At 44.6% G+C, this 24,510-nt stretch overlaps 1 protein-coding gene across 1 annotated transcript in view; it reads left to right on the forward strand.

Moving 5' to 3' along the window:
• The window catches only part of LOC147110641 (uncharacterized), a 180,457-nt gene extending 170,211 nt beyond the window's left edge, over positions 1 to 10,246 (forward strand). Inside the window, exons 11-14 of the mRNA XM_086000826.1 lie at positions 2,254 to 3,431; positions 6,263 to 6,429; positions 8,610 to 8,679; positions 9,618 to 10,246. Of these exons, the coding sequence (XP_085856952.1) occupies positions 2,254 to 3,431; positions 6,263 to 6,429; positions 8,610 to 8,679; positions 9,618 to 9,830 (1,628 nt within the window). The 3' untranslated portion in view covers positions 9,831 to 10,246. The remainder of the gene's footprint in view (positions 1 to 2,253; positions 3,432 to 6,262; positions 6,430 to 8,609; positions 8,680 to 9,617) is intronic.
• Positions 10,247 to 24,510: the final 14,264 nt, after the last annotated feature.

Genomic DNA, 24,510 nt, shown 5'->3' on the forward strand with positions numbered 1-24,510 from the left:
GGATTTTCTGAGAAATAAGCAATTGGTTGGGAATTTTAACCTAACGTCACTGGGTTAGGAGCGTGGGGATAGTTAAATTGTTAAAAATCAGAAACCCGACCTGAACCGGCCTCCAACCTACCCATGTCCGGTTTTAATGGAGGTGGGATGGGGGAACGGGACAAGGGTGGGTGACCAACCTGCTGCCAGGAGGCGAGGCATCAATTTAAATATTTTAATGAGGCACTAAGCCTCTTCTTTAGTCTCCATTTTGTTTTTACCTGTAGCTGGTCGGGTTTTACACACTTTGTAAAACCCGGCAGTTACAGCAAGGCAATGATTGCTGCTTCCAGGAGGTAAGTGCCTAACCCACCCCCACAATCGGAGACCCCCCTCACAAGGCTTCTGATCGCCTTCCTAGACAACCCCCCCACCCCGCTGACGCCGGCCCCGATTTTCTCTTTCCGCCCCCGCCCCCCCCCCCCCCCCCCCACCCCCCACCAACCGATTCTCCGGAGACCGGCCCCGATCCTCCGGTGGCTGGCCACGATCTTCCCTTCACCCACCGCTCTGATCATCCAGAGGCCAGCCCAGATCATCCAGTGGCCGGCCATGATCTACCCTTGACCCTCCCTGATCATCCGGAGGCTGGCCCCGATCCTCCGGTGGCCGGCCACAATCGTCCCTTCACCCCTCCCCCAATCATCTGTCCCCGATCCTCTTAACGGCCCGACCCCCACACGAACCCTCCCTCCCTCCTCTGTGTGGCCTAGTGCCTCAGGCCTGCCCACCTGGAGCCAGCCAGTCTCTCTTCCTGTCTGGCTATGGGTGGAAAACAGAGGCCTCGCATGCAAATCAGGCCCTGCCGTTAAAATCGGCAGGTCCTGCAGGAAACCCGGCCTCCCCCCCCCCCCCCCCCAACCCCAATCCGCCTTCCCCATTAAAATCCAGCCCTTGCTCTCTGGATGTTTAGTCACTAGATCAGTGGATTTGAACTGAGCATACAAAATGGTTATGTTCCATATCACAATTTTTAAATCATCTCATTTATCGTTCATCAAATGTTGTACCTTATATTACTAAAATGGTATATTTTATACATTGGGTATTATATTTTTCCCATGTGTTGCTGTAGAATACTTTGGGGGAAAATTCAGTTGTTTGTGCCTCCCGTTAGTGCCTTAAGAGGGCGCTAATGGGGCGCAAAGCAACGAGCGCCCGGGCGCAGCGATGTTTGCGCCGCTCGCGAAATTAACTAGACATTTTGCGGCAGCGCTAAACAGTACTGCCACGATCTCCTGCGCCGGCAGATTGTGACGTCAGTCGAATGCGCAACGCCCTGTTAGCGCCCCGGACCGGAAATTGAGTGGCGCCCCCTGCCTTACCGCCTGCTGCTAGCAACGACAGGTTGAGGGGAGCGTTATGCTGTCAGAAAGGGACTAGGGGAGCGCTATTTAAAGGCGACCGCTTCCTGCCTTTTTTTGTCGGTGACATTTTTGCACCACGCATTCTGAGAGAGAGAGAGACTTCTGGAGAGATTCAACGCTGTGTGAAGGAGTTTTGAGTACTGAGCAGCACTTTGCAGGTTCATTTTGATTTGCCCTTCCTTGCTTCGCCAGCGCTCTGAGGTAGCGCCTCGCTCCTCGGCCTTTGTGCCTTAAGACAGGTGTGAAGCGCCTGATTTAGCGCTCCAATCACCTCCAGGGGCGATAAAAGCCAAGTTTGCTGTCGGAGGCGATAATTAGCGCACGGCCGATAATGGCGCCCCAAACGGGGCGATGCTGAATTTTTCCCCCTTTGAGTTACAAAGTGCAATGGTGACATCTATTGGCAGAAGAGAGATAAGAGATGTCTCTCACCTAAAGTCACCTTTTTAAGTTGTAAGAGTTCAGTTTTGAATTTTTCAAAAATTTAACTGCTGGACATTTTTCTGAGATATAATTGGTAATACAGTATATTTTCTTTGCTACCACTTTAAGCCTAATTACATCAAATCATAACTTAAAATTGTTGAGCTGTGATTGGTCAAGGGTCATCTTAGTAAATGCTCACTAATTTATAATCATTTAAATAACAATTATTATAGAAAATTATTAGACCATAATTATTCATAGAGTATAATTAAAATAGTTACTCTGTGCAGGCTTTATTCTGATGGTACAAAATAAAATTTTACTTCCACAATGACTGTACTTTACCCCAGATTTTAAACTACATTTATAAAGTTCTAATTTTCTTTATTCTATAAATGTTTTATATGGTTTATAAAAGTAGGTCAAAATGGAAAAAGCAAGCAAAGAACTGAAATTAGCAGAGTTGTCAGTAAAGCTACACTTGAACAGAAAACTGTTTCTTCAAGATCTACAAAGAGACGGCCTCAAACAGTTACGAATAAAATGTCAACATCCTACTGCAGCACCACAACTTCAGAGGAACAGGATAATTCACATCCAGTGCTTTCTTGTCAAAGTCAGTCATTCAGTTCGCAGACTATATCAAGTACAAGATCTACATCTACATTAAACACTGACTCAAGATGTGTACCCCTAAATAAGCCGATGCCAAAGTCATTTTATAGAGGTCAGATTGAATTTTGTTTGTCAGAATGTCAGAATTTTTTAGCAAAGAGTCCAGAAAGACAGCCAGCATCCAGTGCCCGCTCGAAAAATCAAAAAGTTTCCAAAGAAGTAAATAGTATTGATAATGGAAGCAATATCAATGAAGAGAACACATTTCAGAATTTTGCCTGCATCAGTTCAGACGAGAGGAAAGTAACTGACCAATTTGAAGAGCTGACCTGTACTGAGAATACCCCGTCCAATAATATGAACGACAGTCATTATTGTGAGAAAATTGAACGGCAACTTCCAGTTACCTTCATCGAAGACGTAGAAAAATCAAACCTGTTTGGTATCCAGTCAGAAAAAGAATGGAGTGAAGTAGAAGGTAGTCCAAAGTACACAGCTGGGGTGCCACATTTTGTTCACGGTTGTTTGAAAATGACTAGTGACACCAAGTCCAAATCACTGATATCAGCAACACAATATCCTCCTGAAAACATTGCTGCTGATGATGTTGCTGCTGAAGATGACAATAACTTGGCAAATATAAAGTGGAAATCTACAAGCTCCATTCGTGATATTGGTAGAAACACTGAATTTCCACAAAAAGCAGCAACAAGCCTTCTGCAAGAAGGAAATTGGACAACAGAGGGAACCGTGGGCTTAGTACCATCAGCTATGAGCAACCTTGAAAGCTTGCAAAATGTACCAAATTTTGAAAGTAACTCTGGATGGGGTGTAGAAGAACCATATCATACTGAACCTGGGGAAGTTAAAGAACCAGTCATATTTGAAGTATCTGAAACTGAAAGTCCATTAAAAATAGGGATTGCAGCTACCGAACTGTCTGATTCAGACAGCCAAAGTGATACAAGAAGCACTAAATTAATGGTAGGATAGTACCGTAGCTTTTTCCACAGAATATTATGAGCATTTGATTGCTAATTAGCTGCAGACATATAAGGGTCAAGTTTCCGCTAGTTATATCAGTGCAATCTGGGTATAATCGGCTAAATCAGCGCAAAAGATTGTGGTTTTAAAACGTAAGTGACTTACGCCCAAAACTACTTGCACTCATGCTTTCCGTGATCTTTTACTCTGGTTCAAAGATCACTTCGCCCGAAGCAGGCCCTGCCCACAAAACTAGCCACACCTCCAGGTCGAAATATTGGGGATGGCGAGATTGCGCCTGTTTGCACCCATTGGGAGGGGTCGTCAAATTGCACTTCTTTTTCTTCGCTGCACAGCCACTAGGGACTCAATGCTCCTACAACTTATGCATTGATTTAAATTAAGTTTAATTTATTAATCAGATCAATGCTCTTAAGCAAGGCACGTTAGTAAAAGTTTGCAGAAAGAAAGAAAAGTGTCGTTAAATCAATTTGCAGATTGAAATCACTCACTACCATTAAAACTTGTGCATTAATAAATTAAAATTAATTTCCATAAATAAGATAAATGCTCTTAAAACTATAAAGGCAGGGCACAAGACAATGAAAAATTTGCAGAGATTGAGAAGTGGCTAGCTTTTGATCTTCAGCCTCACTCTGAAGGAATTTTCTTTTCAATGGCTTTTATTGGACCCTTCCCCAGATACTGGAGGCCCGATTGGCTCTGTTCCCAGTCACTAATCGTTACACTTATTCACACTGCTCCACTGTGTTGATTCATGGGAAATTTTACGTTCGGTATTATGCAAATGAATGCGAGCAGAAATTTGAAGCATAACTTCAAATCGGAAAAACAACGCAATTTTAAGCGCATTTTGGACGCAATTTCTCGATTGTGCCCAAAGCGGAAACTTGACCCCATAATGTTGTTAAATCAAATAACGAATAGTAAAAGCAGTTGTAAAAAAGCTGTCGCAATGTTTATTCTCTAAAGACTTTAGTGCAAAGTTCTGATCCAACAAAATACTTTGTTGTGGAATGTCAGAAATTAATAACATACCTATAAATATGTCTGAATTATGCAGCATCTGTTAATACAGTTCAGATGGTGAACCTAAGCCCAACTAACCCAATCCAAGATCTGAAATTGCAGGGCAAGACTCAGTAGCAAAGCTAAAGGCACGGCTCCAGAACCTTTTTCTTTCAGTTGATCACATGCCAACCAGTATTAAATAGTATTAAATAGTAACAACAGAAAACGCTGGAAAAACTCAGCAGGCCAGGCAGCATCCGTGGAGAGAGAAACAGAGTTAACTTTTCAGGTCTGGGACCCTTCATCAGAACTGGAAAAAGCTGGAGATGTAACAGATATTAAGCAGGTGCAGAGACAGGAGGGGATGAAGGAATATACTGGCCTAGAAATTGGGTTTTGGCTTAGCCAGGGCTTTAGCGCCGGAAGTTAGTGCCAGCGCTAAGTCCCCCTGCGCGCGCCAAAAATTCAGCAGGGCCGCGCCCAAACGGCTGCCGGCGCTACTGAAGGGTCTTTGCGGCGGTAAATCGGCGCTAACTGCCGTTTCGCGCCGCAATTCCGGCGCTGCGGCACCCGATGCGGTGCGGCAGGCTCAGGAAGTGCAGGCCTCCTCCTTCCCTTAAGGAGGACCTGCCTGCACCCGGCCGCGGCCCGCGAAAATCTTTTTAAAAATGAGCCCGGCACCTCGGACAAGTGCCGGCTTGCTTCTGTTCCGGGGGGCGGTGGGGGGAAGTCCGGGGAGGGAGCTGCGGCCAGGCGGCCGGCGGGAAAGCGGCCGGCCGCCGCGGGGCCTTTAATGCGCCGGCGCAAAGACATGTAGGACTCTGTTGCCAGAGTCTTAGTTGCGGCTGCCACGGGCGAGGCGGCCGCAACTGAATTTCGGCGCTGGGGCCCGTCGGCATGGCAACCGGGACACTGCGCACACCGATGACGTCATCGGTGCCGGCGCAGCGCTACCGGTGCAACGCCGCTTTAGGGCCCCAGGGAATTTTTGAACTGGCCATAACTCTGGCGCTAGTCCCTCTAGCGCCTCAAAAGCGGCGCTAAGGCAACTCAATTTCTAGGCCACTGTGTTTTTGTAAGAGGCAGGAAAGATAAAATGTTGCAAATGGGAATGGCAAAATCATACAGCATGAAAAATGGGGGTAGGGATTATAGTTTGAAATTGTTGAACTCAATGTTGAGGCCAGAAGGCTTTAAAGTGCCTAATCGAAAGATGAGGTGCTGTTCCTCGAGCTTACGTTGAGCTACATTGGAACTATGTACTAGGCCGAGGACAGAGAGGTCAGAGTGGGAGTGAAGCGGTGAATTAAAGCGACAGGCGACCGGAAGCTCAGGGTCACCCTTACGGACTGAATGGAGGTGTTCCGCAAAGCGGTCGCCCAATCTGCGTTTGGTCTCCCCAATGTAGAGGAGACCGCATCGTGTTAAATAGTATAGCATATGAATTTTGAATCTAGCCAAATGAAGTGTTTGTGAGCCAGACTATTTAGGTCACTATTTGACCTGGTACTGTGCTCATATCTGCTATCTGTATTAGCCTTTGTTACCATTTTTGTACCATTAGATATATTACAGGGGTCATTTTACAGGTCTGTGTTGCCATTCATTTTCATGGTTGGGAAGTCATTCCAATACATGTTTGCAGGCAAAAGGCTCCCCACTGGCAGCATGGTCTCAAAATTACTCCCAACACATATTCAAACTAGTCAAATGAAAGGAAATGTTTCAATGTTACTTGTATGAATTAAGTCATTAAGGAAAAGAATTTGTTCACATTCTTGTCCAACATGCTTTCACAGGATGAAAATAGTTCATATTCTACCAAGGAAAATGAAACAAATATAAACTGTATTAACACAGATGGTGTAAACCTCTGTGATATTTTCAAAAATGCCATAAGAACCATTAAGAATGGAGAACATTATAAATTGGAGAATCTCTGTCAGTGTCATAGTGGCCTTCCTGGGTAAGTGCAAAACTGAGGTTTTTCCTGAATAAGTTAGTAGGAAGCTACAATAACTTTTTTAATACCTTTGCTATGCTCAGAGTGTGAAAAGTGATTGAAGTGGTTGAATTTAAGGCACTGGGTGGTGGCGGGAGGGCCCATCCTTGCATGTGCATGTGACACTAGGGACACATAGGCCGACTGCATGGAAGGAAGGCCGGGAAGTCTGGTGCATCTTGCCCATTCTGGGGGTTGGCAACTGGCTTTCCCCAGAAAGAAGTTAAAAGTGCTCCCAGCACCCTGCTTTGTAGAGGGGCAACATTTAAACCACAATTGTAATTTTTCTTCTTCAGCGCTTCAGGCCATGATCACAGACTGGACTCCCAGGTGGGCTCCACTTCCACTGTTGGTTGGCCAGTACACCAGGTTTCCCAAGCTTACTTCTGCAACCCTATGCTGGGTCCCTCCGAGAGCTGAGAAATTGGGACCTCTCAATGCAGGGAGTCCCTAATCCCAACAGCATGACCTTGTTTAGGCCAAGTGATTGCAATCAACCTCTAACAAGTCCATCCAGAATCTCCAACACAAGGCCAGGACCTGACCTAATTAGGTCACATCCTAATTGCTGGGGCATTCCTGCTGAAGTTGGCAGGAGTGCACCAGAAGGGCTACAGGTGTTTGAGGGCTTGGTGAACACTTGTCATCTCAGTACCTTAATACAGATTTTAATCAAATTACATAACTATCTTATGTCATCAGGCTTCTTTCAAAAATGGGTATATTCTAAGAATTTAAAGAAAAAAAGAAAGACTTGCATTTATATAGCGCCTTTCATGATCTCGGAATGTCCCAAAATGCTTTACAGCCAGTGAAGTACTTGTGACATAACAACAGAAAATGCTGGAAAAACTCAGCAGGCCAGGCAACATCTGTGGAGAGAAAATAGAGTCGACGTTTCGGGTCTAACCCAAAAAAGGGTTAGACCCGAAACGTCGACTCTATTTTCTCTCCACGGATGTTGCCTGGCCTGCTGAGTTTTTCCAGCATTTTCTGTTGTTATTTCAGATTTCCAGCATCTGCAGTATTTTGCTAAAGTACTTGTGACATGTAGCCACTGTTATAATGTAGGAAATGCGACAGCCACTTTGCAGAATAAGTTAGTAGGAAGCTACAATAACTTTTAAAATAACTTTGCTATGCTCAGAGTGTGAAAAGAGATTGAATTTAAGGCACTGGGTGGTGGTGGGAGGGCCCATCCCTGCATGTGCGGACAGCAAGGTCCCACAAACAGCAATTAGATAATCACCGGCTAATTTGTTTTTAATGATGTTGATTGAAGGATAAATATTGGCCAGGACACCAGGCCCCTGCTCTTCTTTGAAATAGTGTCATGGGATCTTTTATGTCCACCTGAGAGAGTAGGCAGGGCTTCACTCTGACAGTGCAGCACTCTCTCAGTACTGCACTGGCGTGTCAGCCTAGACTTGTGTGCTCAAGCCTCTGGAATGGGACTTGAGCCCACAACCTTCTGACTCAGAGGCATGAGTGCTACCAACTGAGCCACGGTTGACACTTATAATTTAACCCTTATAGTCTCGGTATCATTCTGGTGAATCTGGGCTGAACCCTCTCCAAGGCCAATATCTCCTTCCTGAGATGCGGTGCCCAGAACTGAACGCAGTGCTCTAAATGAGGTCTAACCCGAGCTTTATATAAAACTGTCATATAACTTCCACCCCATTGTATTCCAGTCCCCTTGAGATAAAGGCCAACAATCCATTAGCCTTTTTAATTATTTTTTGTACCTGTCACCACCTTCCCTCCTCCCCACCATCGTCCTCACCCATTCCACTCATATACACTGCCAAGCAATCTCCTACAAGCTCCAGGAGACCACAGAGACTGAGTGACACATCATCATAATGTGTAGTTCTTTTAGGGGTCCTGCCCATCCCCTTTAAACCTTTCTTGATCCTATTATCCACTGTTTAAAATTTCCTATAAAATAACTGCTCCTTTCCATAACTAGATTGTTTAATTTAATATGATTTATGCAATTGCATACCTATAGATGGGAGACACAGGAAAACGATGTGCTTTTATAATTGAACACTAGTATGAATGTAAACCTTTCCATTAAATACGTTCTTATGTAACTTAACTCTACACTGTAATAATATTTTGTATCTAAAATTATACAGTTACACAGACGATGCTGGGAGGACTCTCTTGCACATAGCTGCTATATACGGGAATGGTGAAATCTGCCAGGTACTTTTAGTTTAAATTGGTAAATCTGGTTATCTAATATTAAAGTGTTAACTGAATTTGATCCATGTCCAAATAATGATTTTATTATAAATAAAACAGAAAATGCTGGAAATACTCAGCAGGTCAGGGAGCATCTGTGGAGAGAGAAACAAAGTGAAACGTTAACTTTGCTTCTCTCTCCACAGATGCTGCCTGACCTGCTGAGTATTTCCAGTATTTTCTGTTTTTATTTCAGATTTCCAGCATCCGCAGTACTTTGCTTTTGTAATGAATTTATTATGTCATCAAAAGAAACAATGACAACTGAGCTATGAAACTGATCTGCAGTCGATTTGGCTTTTTGTAGTACACCATATCTTAATCTACATCAAAGCACTCCAGCACTCTAAAACATCCTTCTATTGTATAAGTAATTAATGTCAAGCTGCATTGCAGCCTCAGTAGGTAGCTAGAACCAGAGGCCATGAGCCAAAACATTCACATTGCACAAGAGACATAATACGTGTATGATCTAACCATTTTGATTAAACAGTTGAATCCAAATATTAAAATATTTTCTGTATACACCAGATACTCATTTTCACTTCTGTTTCCCTTATTTCTTTACCATGAATCTGAATTCTAAAGTCATTGACAGTGAGATCTAATTGTGAACTGCAAGCAAATCATGAGTAGGTTGGCACAGAATGTTTCACAAACATAAAGGTGTCCAGTACTAGTTAATCCAAGTGTATAAAATACAAAAAATATAAGAGAGAAATGTTTACGGAAAATAATTTATGGCTTATGCTTGACCTTTCTTAAATGTTGACAATTATATGTTCAAGTCAGAGCTGTACTCATCATAATAAAACATAACTTGTATATGAAAGTTAGAACAATAGCAAAAACTGTTTATATATACTTTTAAAAATCAGTTCAACTATTTTGTTTTGTAGGTATTATTACAACATTCTGATGTGCAGAAACAATTAGACAGCCAGGACAAAGAAGGCAGAACAGCATTGCATTATGGAATTATGCACAATAACAAGAGGATTAAGCGACTGCTTCTAAATAATGGTGCACAGTCTGATATTCCTGATAATAACTTAGAAACAGCATTGGATCTGGCTCTGAATATGATTAATGAAGAAATTGACAGTAATTAATGCTTTGACTGCTGTTGGCTCCAGAGCATTTTAGGCTTCCTTAATTGGCCATTTTTCAAGGTTTTCACCTTCCATATTGCAATTAGGAAACAAACTCTTAATATTACAGTAATAAAGTTACTCTGATATTAGGAGGAGCTTTCTTGTAATACTATTTGATTTCCTGTGGTGATGCTCATGCGCAAAAATTAAAAATGTATTTACTATGTTATCTGTGCTACAATAGATCCCCCATGGTGTTGGTTATAGTTAGCCAATGGGTCTAATGTTGAAAGCAGAGGATACTGTGCTGTGGAAATGAGGAGGGACCCAAATGACTGCTGAAACAATGTGGAAAACATTTTGTAAAAGTTTTGCTTAGAGATAGTGAAGTATGTGTTTTTGATTGGTACCCAGAAAGTAAATAGTTTTCCTTACCTACTGTGGGTAGATAAATTAATTTTTTTTCTCTTCACTTATCACAGCTACATAAGTAAATTATCTCTTTTGCTCTGTCTGTAGTCACATACACAGCTTTTTGAAAATTGTTCTTCTGTCAAAACTAACCTCACTTGACCTTGTTTTGGTGCCTTTAAGAAAACAAACTTTCTAGGGGGAATTTTTCAGGGGGTCAGCGGGCGCGTTCAGTGGCGGATTGGGTGGGAAAATGTTTTTTTTTGACAGCGGGTCAGGACCCCGCTGTCAACCCGCCGCCACGTGCCTTTCCCAGATGTCGGGTCTGTCAGCGCTGAACAGACCCAACACAGAGCGGTGGGGGAGGCAATTCAGATAATTATGACATTGTTAACAGCCCTATAAGAAGTATTTTGAGCTCACCGTTACATTTTACGAGGTCACCCATGGGGTCCACGCTGCTCAGGGATCATATCAGGTAAGCAGATCGGGAGTTCTATGACCATGGAATAATGTCATTACTTGACAGCTGCAAATGTGCTATAAAAGCTCCCATCTCACAGCTGGTCAGTTTCCAAGCTCAGAAACTGTTGCTTACTGCATTTGGAAGACAGATTGAGCTTTATGCAGGTTGCATGTGTTTGGAGTCAAGTGTCACCTCATTGGAACAACCTCTCTCACATTGACAGATCGCTTCTGTCATCTCAAGTTCACTTGTAATCATCAGCATCGGTGCCCTTGAAACTATCTCACCTTGGTCCTCAGAACCCCACCACGATCAGCCCCAACACCAGCAGCACTAGGCACACCAGCAGCATCAACAACAACAACCTTCTCCGCAATCAACTGATGCTGCACAGGACAGAGGGCATCAGCACCTGACCACATTGTTGCCCGGGAGGCCAGGGATGGCCTCATCATGGCTAGATTTACTTCACTTGACGTTGTACACACTGGCTGCCGCATGATAAGCCAGGTTGGCACCACCCCACACCAACACCATAAAGCATCCCTACAATGTCCAAGCCATTCTTTTCACTCTCATCACCATTGCGGGGGGTACCGTTATATCTCACCATTCACTACAACTCACTAAGCCACTTCCAAAGGTGCACACAGATCTGTCCAAGAACGTAAAGTGTTGAAAATAAAGCTTTCAATGTTTGACACCACATTAACAGAAACTTTACATGAACATTGGCTAAACCACCCAAGTGCCAAGTGTGTTGTTAGTTGGTATGATTGGACTAGGATGAGGGTGAGTGTGAAGGGTGGCTAGTGAGATGGGGATGTGATAATATAGCTAGAGAGGGATGGGTGGAGGTGCAAAGTAAGTTGGTGTAAGTAAAGATGTGCAGGAGTAGGGTAGGGAAGGCAGAGTGATGGGGATGTGATGAGAGGCACAGCAGGATGAGGTTGAGAGTGGCTTTGCAATAACGTTTTGTGATCTACTGAGATCATTGAAAGGTTCGCGCCACTGCAGCCAGGTCCTCCTGACGACATCCCTGCTTGTGCCCTCCTGTGCAATTTGCAACCATTGGAAGGGAAGAGCACCTCCCTGCGTGCTGTGACTCCATATGCATCTTGATTAGTAGCTTTTGTACATCCTGGTCGATAATTTTTGATCCTATTTGTTACTTAGACCCAGCTCTTGTTCCTCATCGCTGTTTTATGAATATGGTATTTCAGCCAATCAGGTGCAAGTGTGACGCACACTTTCCATATCCAAAGTGCGATGCCTGAGGTATGATGGATACAGATTTTATAATATAGGCAGATGACCAATTGACTAACAGAAAACAATAATGTGTCTATAATGGACACCAGTCTGCTTTTAATATAAATGTGAAGAAAATGTTGAACTCTCATCTCCTAGATTATTTATATTGATTTATTTAATACACTTTTGACGAGATTTTTTTGTTAAACAGTTGAAACTGTTTGTCATTGTGATGTAATTCCTGATTTGTCACATGATTACCAGGGACCAATGAACAGCAATTACCAAAGACCAATGACGATATATTTCTGGCCGTATTTTCTTCTCCATTATAAAATTAAGCAAGATATATAGGTAGAATATAGACAATGAAATAGTAATGAACTATCAGATAATATATAGTACATACTTCTATTTTTGTCTATCAGCAACTCCACAGCAAATTAACTAGTACAATAAAAGAGCTATTGCAATTTCCACAGCTCCAGCTTTCAGTAGTTTTTTAACTCAACTTTCTGTATCTATTAATTTTATTGATGTAGAAGAAATAATGCTGGTATCCATTATTACTAATGTGAAATGTAAGCATGATTATTAGTAGTGAATCTTTTCTGACATCTCAAAAAAGGTCACTGACAAACTTCCATAATAATACATTTTGTAGATGTATCACTCGAGCTTATACAAAGAATTTCCAGCCAAATAAGTGTACTGATTTCACTAGGAAAAGGATATGCACAGAAGCAGCACAATACCACCTGTATCAGAAGAAAAAAGTAAATCACATAATATCCACAACAATACAATCCTACTATGAAGACTAGTTTGTTCCTTTCAGTTTGAAATGAATTAGATTTAATTATATACACAATTCCATTTTTTGTATGAGCAGTATTTGTGATTTAAGTATTTAGTACAATGGAGTCATTAACAATCATATAGACATAAATTATCAAATGCTATATTAATCTTTTATACAAACTTCAATATTTGCCAGTTTACAGAAAATCATGAGAGCTGCTTTCAAACTAAGTAAGGGCAGTGACATCTCATTATGCCATTTACAAATACTGATATAGGTTTAACATTGGAATTAAAAATACCCATTGAACTAATTATTGGAGGAGATCATTTATAAATTGCATTTTTTATGAACAGTTAAATTATGCACTCCATCGCTGCTATGACACATCTGGACTTGGCCTTAACAATGTCAACAAACTAAACAGTGGTTGCTTTGAGATTTCCACATCAGTGCTTCCACAAATATGCTTCAAGCAGCAGCTAAATGTTCTTGGAGCAACAACAAGAGGAGATACGAAAGAGAAGGGAACATATAGGCCATTCAGCTGCTAAAGCCAGTTCTGCTATCCTATTATATAATGGCTGATCTATACCCCAACCCCATTAATCCACCTTTACCTATATCCCTGGATACCCTTACCTAACAAAAATCCATCGATCTCAGCCATGAAAATTTCAATTGACCCGGCAACCAAAGCCTTTTGGTAGAGAGTTTTCCAGATGTCCACGATCCTTTGTGTGAAAAAGTGCTTCCTGATTTCACTCCTGAATGGCCTAGCTCTAATTTTAAGATTGTGTCCCCTTGTTCTAGATTCCCCCACCAGAGGAGATAGCTTCTCTGTATCTATCCTATGGAATCCCTTTAGTATTTTAAACCCAAATTAGATCACCCCTCAATACAAAAAGAAAATACTGCAGATGCTGGAAATCTGAAATAAAAACAGAAAATGCTGGAGATACTCAGCTGGTCAGGCAGCATCTGTGAAGAGAGAAACAGAGTTAACGTTTCAGGTCGATGACCTTTCCAGTTCTGACAAAAGGTCTGCAAGTATTTAGGCCAGTGACTTGATATATAAACAAATAGTTCCAATATATAAATTACCTTCTATGTAAAAAGTCATCATGACCACTTCAATTCTATAGGATTGTTGTCGGTGCAGTTTCACTTGCACAGTAATTGAATACAATCCAGCAGATTCATTATAATGGGAGATATAGTATGAATTTAGATGGTTGAAATGTTGTGAAGAGCTGTGGGATATTTTTCATACTCCTTTGATAACAATTACCAATGTAGCATATGTTTGCAATGCAATGTAAAAAAATTACTACTCTGTTTTTTGTACAGAATGCTGAATTATAGGGGAAGAAATTCGGTATCACCCCGTTTGGGGCGCTAATTTTTGAAATCATGAAGAATTAGCACCAGGTGCTAATGAGTCTGAGCTTCCCCTAAATTGGTTGTTAGCGCTCCTGGAAAAACTGGAGCGTTAAATCAAGCGCTAATGGCCTAAGCAGGGTGCTACAGGGGCGCTACCAGCAGAGTGATAATGAATTTCAGGGGCTATGCAATCGGGAATGATCCTTCACACTGGCTCCTTCCAGCTCTTAAAGAGGAGGTTGCATCATTGTGCAGATGCTCATTATCAGCATTGCTGGTTGTGAAGGTGACCTGCAAACAACTCAATCCCCTGATCATGATGGCTGATCCCACTCCCAGGGAGAGAGCTTGTTGTTTCACGGATGAGGCATTGGTCGCGGGAGTGGAGCAAAGGAGGGCAGTGCTATTCCCGCACACTGGAAGGAGGCCATTGCCCAGGTCTTCAGGGCAATGTGGAGGGAAGTGGCCCAGGAGGTCCCAGCCAGTAGTGTGGTCGAACGCAGCCAGACACAGTGCCGGAAGAAATTCAACGACCTCACTCGGGTGGTCAGGGTGAGTACATGCTTCAACAGTTCCTACATACCAGCATGTGAACCTCCGTCTGTACACACTGCACAAACCACATCCCCACCACTCACCCACATCCACATCTCACTCCTTGTCTACAATCACAGCTATTCAGCTATGGCAGGTATATCTCCCAAACACATAGCTGGACTCTGACTCACTCACATTTGTTTCTCTTGCAGGCCAAGGTGGCTCACAATAGGAGGGAGCAGCAGAGAACAGGCGGGGGTGATGCGCATCTCCAGCAGTTTTCAGACCTGGAGGAGCAAGTGCTGCAACTCATTCAGCAGCAGGTGGTGGGTTGCGTGGCCATCGGTAATGTCGACCCCTTTGGGGCAACAACAGTATGTTCATCCTCTCTCCTATCATCCCACTTCCCCCTCACACCACAAGCCTTTCCCACTTCCCAGCTTTCCAGTTCCTGTCTGCATTCCTTGCTCCATTCCTGCCCTCCAGCCCTCACCTTAATGCGAGACCTGTGCCTTTATGCTTTCAGATAATCAGCAACCAGATGACCAGCCTGTCCCTGAGCCTCCCACTGAGAGTGAGGAAGGACAAGAGGAGGAGGAGCAAAGCACCGCGTCACTGCATGTCTCTCCCGCAGGCACCACCTCAGATACTGGCATTATGCAATCTTTAGAGGCAAGATTAATAGAGGGGTCTGCACTGGGTGATGCACCGGGGCTGAGTGGGCTACAGCAAGGTCAGTGGGAAAGGGTAGCTCGGGAGCCAGCTCCCGGAGGGCGAGTTTGCACGCAAGTTCTGTGGCACAGGACTCAGATGAGGACCTCGATGGGGAGGCGTTCACAAGAAGGGTGATGGCCATGCACATCGAGATGATAGATGCAATAGCAAGGGTGCCCGAGAGCCTCTTGGCAATGGTAAGGAGTGTGGAGGAGTCCACCTCCAACATTGCACAGAGCTCTGCGCACACCATGGAGCCTATCATTTCCACTCTGCAGAGGATGGTGAACTCCTGGCAACAAGCAGGGTGGACAAGGGTGAGCCAGTGGATGTGGTGTATTTGGATTTCCAGAAGGCATTTGATAAGGTGCCACATAAAATGTTACTGCATAAGATAAGAGTTCACGGAGTTGGGGGTAATATATTAGCATGGATGGATAGAGAATTGGCTAACTAACAAAGCAGAGAGTCAGGATAAATGGGTACTTTTCTGGTTGGCAAACGGTGACTAGTGGGGTGCCACAAGGATCAGTGCTGGGGCCCCAATATTTACAATCTACATTAATGACTTGGATGAAGGGATCGAGTGTAATGTAGCCAAGTTTGTGGATGATACAAAGATGGGTGGGAAAGCAAGTTGTGCAGAGGACTCAAAGATTCTGCAAAGGGATATAGACAGGCTAGGTGAGTGGGCAAACATTTGGCAGATGGAGTATAATGTGGGAAAGTGCGAGGTTATCCACTTTGGCAGGAAAAATAAAAAAGCAAACTATTATTTAACTGGAGAGAGATTACAAAATGCTACATTTCAGAGGGACCTGGGGGTCCTTGTGCATGAAACACAAAAAGTTAACATTCAGGTACAGCAAGTAATCAAAAAGGCAAATGGAATGTTGGCCTTTATTTCAAGGGGGTTGGAGTATAAAAGCAGGGAAGTCCTGCTACAACTCTACAGGGTATTGGTGAGACCACACCTTGAGTACTGCATACAGTTTTGGTCTCCTTATTTAAGGAAGGATATACTTGCATTGGAGGCAGTTCAGAGACGATTCACTAGGTTAATTCCAGAGATGAGGGGGTTGACTTATGAGGAAAGGTTGAGCAGGCTGGGCCTATACTCATTGGAATTTAGAAGAATGAGAGGTGATCTTATCGAAACATATAAGATACTGAGGGGGCTCGGCAGGGTAGATGCAGAGAGGATGTTTCCCCTCATGGGGAAATCTAGAACTCGGGGGCACAGTCTCAGAATAAAGGATTGCCCTTTTAGAACTGAGATGAGGAGGAACTTCTCCTCTCAGAGGGTCGTAAATTTGTGGAATTCTCTGCCCCAGAGAGCTGTGGAGGCTGGGTCATTAAATACATTTAAAGTGGAGATAGACAAATTTTTGCAAGATAAGGGAGTGAAGGGTTATGGGGAGCGGGCTAGGAAGTGGCTTTGAGCCCTAGATCAGCAATGATCTTATTGAATGGCGGAGCAGGCTCGAGGAGCCAAGTGGCATATTCCTGCTCCTATTTCTTATGTTCTTATGACTCCCAGAGAGACCGTGTGGATCCAGACCTGATGATGCATGTCATGGCTGATGTGGCAGCTTCCATTGTAGCACAGGCAGAAGTGACGCAACGTCTTAGTGCTGTCTTGCAGCCAATGGCTGATGGCATTGAATCTCAGACATCTCTCATGCAGTCTCAACTTGATGGCACGCAAGCTCTGACTGCCGCCATCGGCGCTGGGTCCACCACAGTCCACCAGGGACCTCACGACCAGCAATCTGTGCTCCAGCAGATTGGTAGAGATGCTGAGGTGCTGCCCCGAGGAAGTGGCAGTGGGTCAGTGGAGCAGGAACCTGCTGTCCTATCTCAGGATGACAGCATTCCTGATTCCACCACTGCCACTCTGCCATTGCACTTGTTGCTGCCTGTCATTCAGCCAGCCCAGACTGCCGTCGCCCATCCTGAGGTGACACAGTGTACAGCTGGGCCTTCCAGGCCCAGAACTGGCCGAGGGCATTCTGCAAGGCTATAGTCTCTGGCACCGACACTCAGCAGCCTTCCACCAGCCCTGCTGCAGCCACTGGGGAGACACTATGTAGGAGCACTAGATTAGGGAAGGCACTGTAAAGAGGGGCAGTCAGCATTTGCACAAGGGTGATTAATTAATATTGTTGCTGTATATATGTGATTGCTGAATTTGGATAAATTTCTTATTGGAATGTTGCAGATTTGGTGCTGTGTCTCATTTCAGCTTTGGAGTGTGGTATGGAATGAGAAATTGATGGAATGATGGGGACGTGTTGAGCAACCAGGAAGTGGCCTCAAATTCATTGGAACTGAAGTCTGATGAGGCGGTCATGGACCGCCCTTCCACAAGGCCAATTGAGTGGCGGCCTCCTCCATCGCTGCTGTTCCTGCTCCTGTTCCCCCTCCTCCTCCTTGTCCTCATCCTCCTCATCTCCCTCTTCCTCCTCCTGAGGTGGTGCGGCTATGCCTGGTGGCAATGGCTGCGCTCTCATAATGGCCAAGTTGTGCAGCATGCAGCAGACGACGACGAAAGGGGACACCTGCTTAGCTGAGTACTGGAGGGCTCCTCCCGAACGGTCAAGGCAGCGGAACCGTTGCTTGAGCACTCCGATGGTCTGCTCAATGATGTTCCTGGTGGCAGCATGGTTCTCATTGTATGAGTGCTGGGATTGCGGAGGGGTGTCATGAGCCAGGTGGAGAGTGGATAGCCCTTGTCTTCCAGCAGCCAGCCACGAGCTTGATGTGGTGGCTGGAACAGAGCTGGCACAGAATGAAGACATCGTGGCTGCTGCCAGGATAGCGGGCATTGACGGTGAGGATTTGCTTGTGTGCGGTCACACACTAACTGCACATTAAGTGAGTGGTAGCCTTTGCAGTTATGGAATACCTCAGGATTGTTTTGGGGTGCCTGCAAAGTGATGTGGGTGCAGCCAATGGCGCCCTGCACCATGGGGAGGCCCGCTATCCTGGCAAAGACACATGCATGTTCGCGCTGCTTCTCTCTGGTCATGGGGAAGGAAATGTAATCCCTTCTCCTTCTGTAGAGAGCCTCTGTGACCTTGCGGATGCAGCAATGGACGGCGAACTGCAAGATGTTTGCTATATCTCCTGTTGCACACTGGAAGGATCCGCTGGTGTAGAAATTGAGGGCGACGGTGACCTTGACTACCACTGAGAGAGACGTGGTGCTTCTGATGTGAGGCTCGAGGTCTGGCTGCAGGAGGTGGCAGAGCTCTGTGACCGCATTCTTGGTGAAGCAGAGCCTTCTAAGACACTGTTCCTTAGTGAAATTGATGTAGGAGAAATGCTGCCGGAATACCCTAGGAGGGTAAAGCTTCCTGTTGAGAGCCCTGTTGGCCCTCCTCCCTCTGGCTACATTTTGCAATTTTTCTCTCTGCCTCCGACGTTGACGCTGACAGTGCCAGTACAGCCCCCATTAAAGTATGGAAATGTTGCACTTTCAAATCTCACCTAAATGCAAGTGAATAATTTTTTTGAGGCAGAAGACTCCTTCAACTGAAAAACGCTGAAATCGCTCAAAACGCCTGTTTGCCTATGTCAAATTGACAAGGCAGCATCCTTTGCTGACTAAAAATAAACCGGACGTTGACGCCTTTATATAGCGCTCCTCCAGCGCTCATCCGATTGCATTCTGCCTCCTCTACCTGTCTTTGCAAACGGCAAGCGCTCAGGCAGGGCGCGAGAGTGAATTTCTGAGCCGGGGCGCTGCGCAGCCGGATGATGTCACGATCTCCAGGCTCAGGAGAGCGTGGTGCTAGTGGTTACTGCCGCCGCAAACCTCCACTTCAATTTCGCGGATGTCGGTACTATCGCCGTGCCCGGTCGCTAAGCTGGTAGCGCCCCCCGGAGGTGGTAATGGGAGGCACAAAGGTACCCAATTTCTCCCCCATAATGTTTAGATTAGGTGCCTTGAAGGAGGGTGAAAATATATTGTGTTTTATGTATTCTGTAAATGTTGAGGATATTTTTTGATGTGCGAGGAAAAGAGTCTTGTATATAATCGAATTAATTCATGCCATATTTACATCTGTACAATAAACTTTAGCTGTGCTGTGCTTGAAGATTAAATGATTTAATTGTCCAAAATCAAATAACAAGATGGTAAATGTAATTTCAATATAAAAACTTTTAATAAGCTTTATATTTTTACAACAGTAAACAAAATAAATAGTCAGTTTAAGAATACTTTAAATTCTTAAACTTTTCTGTTATACAGCAATACATATTATTTTCCAATAATAAATTGTGGATTATTGCTGGATAAATGTTTAATTAATCTGTCAGCTGTTAATCCTTAAATAATTAAATATTCATACACAACATGTATGTTGTTCCTCTATTATCCTAACTCCTCACAATACTGTACCTTCTGCATTTTCCAGCTATTGAGCTGCCTTCCATGATTTCATGTAAAAAAATCTGCAAATGTTTTATTCATTAAAGGATTGTTGCATCGCATACAAATGTTCCAATTTGAAGAATTACTGCACTCTATGATTTTAATTTGAACAATGTTTGTAAAATCTAACCATTCACCTCTAAAAGGTTATAAATTTAGACATTTTCAACTGTTAAAATTAATTTCATACTTGTTAATCGTAAGTGGTCTCAGTATGAAACAGGCCAATTAATATTCCTAGAATGTATATGCACACAGAAGTAGAGGATACATGGTCATTGGATAGATTATTTCCACATGACATCTCACAATTTCATCATTTATTCTGATCTAACTACAGAATGATTGTATCCTTACTGTCCTTCATTATAGAAACATAGAAACATAGAAGATAGGAGCAGGAGTAGGCCATTTGGCCCTTCGAGCCTGCTCCGCCATTCAACGAGATCATGGCTGATCATCCAAACCCTAGCACCCGGTCCCTACACCGACAGCCATCCCACCCAAGCCCTATCCCCGTAACCCCGTAATCCCACGTATTTAATCCCCCCTAACACTAAGGGCCAATTTTTTTTTTAGCATGGCCAATCAACCTAACCCGCACATTATATATCGGGAAGGAGTGGCCCTGGGGTCCAGAGTCAATGTTGAGGTCTCCTATGAAGTCTCATGGCTTCAGGTCAAGCATAGGCAAGGACACCTCCTGCTGATTACCACCTACTGCCCTCCCTCAGCTGATGAATCAGTACTCCTCCATGTTGAACACCACTTGGAAGAAGCACTGAGAGTAGCAAGGACACAGAATGTACTCTGGGTGGGGGGCTTCAATGTCCATTACCAAGAGTGGCTCGGTAGCACCACTACTGACCGAGCTGGCCGAGTCCTGAAGGACATAGCTGCCAGTCTGGGCTTGCGACAGGTGGTGAGAGAACCAACACGAGGGAAAAGCCTACTCACCAATCTACCTGTCGCAGATGCATCTGTCCATGACAGTATTGGTAGCAGTGACCACCGCACAGTCATTGTGGAGTCAAAGTCCCATCTTCACACTGAGGACACCCTCCATCATGTTGTTTGGCACTACCACCGTGCTAAATGGGATAGATTCAGAACAGATCTAGCAGCTCAAAACTGGGCATCCGTGAGGTGCTGTAGGCCATCAGCAGCAGAATTGTATTCTACCACAATCTGTAACCTCATGGCCCGGCATATTCCTCACTCTATCATTACCATCAAGCCAGGGGACCAACCCTGGTTCAACAACGAGTGTAGAAGAGCATGCCAGGAGCAGCACCAAGTGTACTTAAAAATGAGGTGCCAACCTGGTGAAGCTACAACACAGGACTACATGCACGCTAAAAAGCAGAAGCAGCATGCTATAGACAGGGCTAAGCAATCTCACGATCAACGGAACAGATCAAAGCTCTGCAGTCCTGCCACATCCAGTCATGAATGGCGGTGAACCATTAAATAACTAACGGGAGGAGGAGGCTCCATGAATATCCCCATCCACAATGCTGGTGGAGCCCAGTACAAGTGCAAAACACAAAGCTGAAGTGTTTGCAAGCAAATTCAGCCAGAAGTGCCAAGCAGATGATCCATATCGGCCTCCTCCTGAGGTCCCTCCCATCACAGAAGCTAGTCTTCAGCCAATTCGATTCACTCCATGTGATATCAAGAAACGGCTGAGTGCACTGTGTAGGGGGTGGCGTGTGGTGGTGTTTGGCGCGTACGCCCAGTCAGTTATGCCTCTGACTGTTTATGAGTGGTTCGAATCGCTCCCACGCCCCTGGGTTCTAGACACCGGAATTAGGTGCAGGCGGCGATACAGAAAAGACTCAAGTAGACAGGTGGTTTGGATGTAAGCAAAACTCAAAATTTTATTAAACAGAAAAATAACAGTCTTATGAGAAGTTACTAGTGTAAAATTACAGGTGAATACAAATAACTATATACTTATACAGGGAATGGGGAACACATGGCACATCGAGGGAAAACAATTATCTTAACAATCCCCTTATCCTTATCCCACCCCCTATACCTAACTAGATTAAGCTATGAGGGGCCAGAATTTATGCTCACCAATCAAAGATCTGCTGAACTCAAGACAGCGGTGGGGTTCAGGGTTCGCTCCTTGTGCTCTCTGGAGCCTGCCGTCATCACGTGGTCTCTGGGTGCTGCAAGGGCGTTGTCCAGGTACTAGTACCCCAAAGTTAAAGTCTCTGCTTGGGTACTTTGCCTTGCAGCGATGATGGTTCCTCTTCCTCGGTCAGCAGTTGAAGTTTGCATAAAGATAGTCACAGGTTAGCTGAGACTGAAGGCCCGATCATTCGAAGCTTGTCTTCAATCGTCTTCCCAATTCGTCTTCCCAATTCATCTCGCCTCCTCGCATCCCGCCTGGCCTGGCCTGGATTGTCCGTGTCCGCCCGATGCAGTGCCTGGGCGTTTCCTGATGGAGTGGGGAAAGGCACGGGCAGAGGCCAGGGGGTAAGCGCGGGATGGGGGAAGAGCAGCAGCCACGAGGGCGAGGAGCAAGAAGAAGAGGCTAGAGAGAGAGATTGCTACCCGGGGCCTTCAATTATACTCCTACGGATGGCCCTTATCTGCGCGCCAAATCAGGTTAGTTCTTTGTCTTAATCTTGGCGGGCTATTTTAAATAATGGTAGCAATCTATACTAACTGTTTTTAGATGGCCGGTAATCGCATCTACTGGCCTGATAATTGACTTGTTTTGTTATTAATACACCTTGATGGGCCTGTCCAGCCTCGATGGCTTCCTTAATCTGTTCCTGATTATTTATGCAAACTGCTTGATGGCCTTAACTATAGGCCTAATTGGGTTTTGATTTGTCTCCGATTTGATCTAATACATAATTCAAAGTCCTGTCTGGTTTTCAAAATGCAAAGTCTCTCTTCACAGAAACTGCAGCTTTGGTTGCGATTTCTCCACGAGCTGCCTGTGCCGCAGAGTCCAAGTTTTAAAAAACTCACAGGCTTTCTGCCACGAGGTGTGGACGCCATCTTGGGTACCCTTTTTGATTTAAAATGTCCACGCAGGGTCCCTTTTATTAATAATAACCTTTGGGGAAATGTAGAAATTTTGCAAATCTTACACTCCCCCCTGTGATACTAAAACTTGCTTGAAGTATCATACTTTTAAGGTAAGCAAAATTTTCTGACCCTCCATAGTCAACCTTCCCCTGTAATTACCTATCTAATATACCCACAACACATGCACTTCCCATTCCGCAAAAGTGTAGTGTACATAAGCATATATAGGATAAAATTACAGACTTCACACACATCCAAGCATGGAGGGGGGTCCAACACCCCTGCACCACTTGGTACACACACATCTTTATTAAACGCGTCGCAAAAAACAACAGAAAAACCTTTATTAAAAATAACAAACACAAAAAAGCAACAATCTTTTAATCAGAAATACAAGGAAAATGATTTAAACAGGCCTATCTCCCTCCACCTTTACATAATGTTCCTTCCAGATCCTCTGGTTTCAGAATTCCGACCACTGACCTTTTCCCTTATATTGAATGCAAACTAAATACAACACTATCCCTAACTGACAAACCACGAGAATGTGGGAAGCCAGTCTGATCCACGAAGGGACCTCTATGTTATTGAAAATGTCCCACCAGGGTGGAATCACAATATCCAATATCTTAGTCCCTATCTCTACTGTTTTCTGCTCTAGAGTGTAAAAATGTTTCTGCGAAACTATAACGGCTTTGAGTATTTTGGTAAGGTGTTCAGGGAGAGGGGGAATTTCATAGCCAAACTGCGCTACGTACTTTTGCAAATTCGTAAAATTCTCCTTCACAGTGAGGTGAACAGTGGAGGGTTCAGGAATGGGGACAATTTGCTCCTGGGCCACTTGAACTTCTGCCTCGGGTTTAAAACAGAAGCTGCTGTCACTAACCGAACACCAGCTATGCTGTCCATGCTGGTAGTGGGACGCGCCGGTGGTGACACAATATGTCACACCTCCTATATATGCTACCTGCGGGGGAACATGGCCTTGTGCCATTACCTCCATAGTACAATTTATAGGTTTCGCGCCAGCAGCTCTGAACCCACACTGCGGTTTTGAATAGGCATTCAAGTGCTGGGGACACAGGATTATGTGTGCTCCCCGGCTCCGGCACCCTGAGAGGTCAGTACCTGTCATAGCATGCTCCCACTTAATGACGTAAGGCGGGACCGCTGTGAAACGAATGTGTGCACCCCCTTGAATGACTCCAATGTTCTCCACCCTGTATACCGGTGCGGGTCGGGCTGTCCTACCCATGACCGGCATCCTAACTACTACTCCCATGATTGTGTGGTTGGACCGCCCACAATCCACGGCGACTGGATAGGCTTCGGAGGCTAGCCGGAGTTGGCACGGGCTCAACGCATTCTCAAAAGGGTGGAGGGCTGCGAGGTGCTTGTTGCTAATCCAGGAGGGGACCAAACCCTGTTTTAAATCCTCCAGATTACTGCGGCCCTCGCCCAGTAACCACGCCCCGTATAGCATGCACACCTCATTCTGCGCAGCCTGGTCAGAAGCATTTCTGTCCTCCCTTATGAGAGCATTTACCGTCTTTGCGTGCTTTTCCAACTCCGCTATGATCTCCTTTAAATGGACCATCATGGCCTGGTCCTCATGCAACTCTGAGCCCACTACCTTGTT

This window comes from Somniosus microcephalus, chromosome 11, assembly GCF_052327205.1.
Source record: "Somniosus microcephalus isolate GS21.2 chromosome 11, FLI_Smic_1.0, whole genome shotgun sequence".
Classification (NCBI taxonomy): Eukaryota; Metazoa; Chordata; class Chondrichthyes; order Squaliformes; family Somniosidae; genus Somniosus; species Somniosus microcephalus.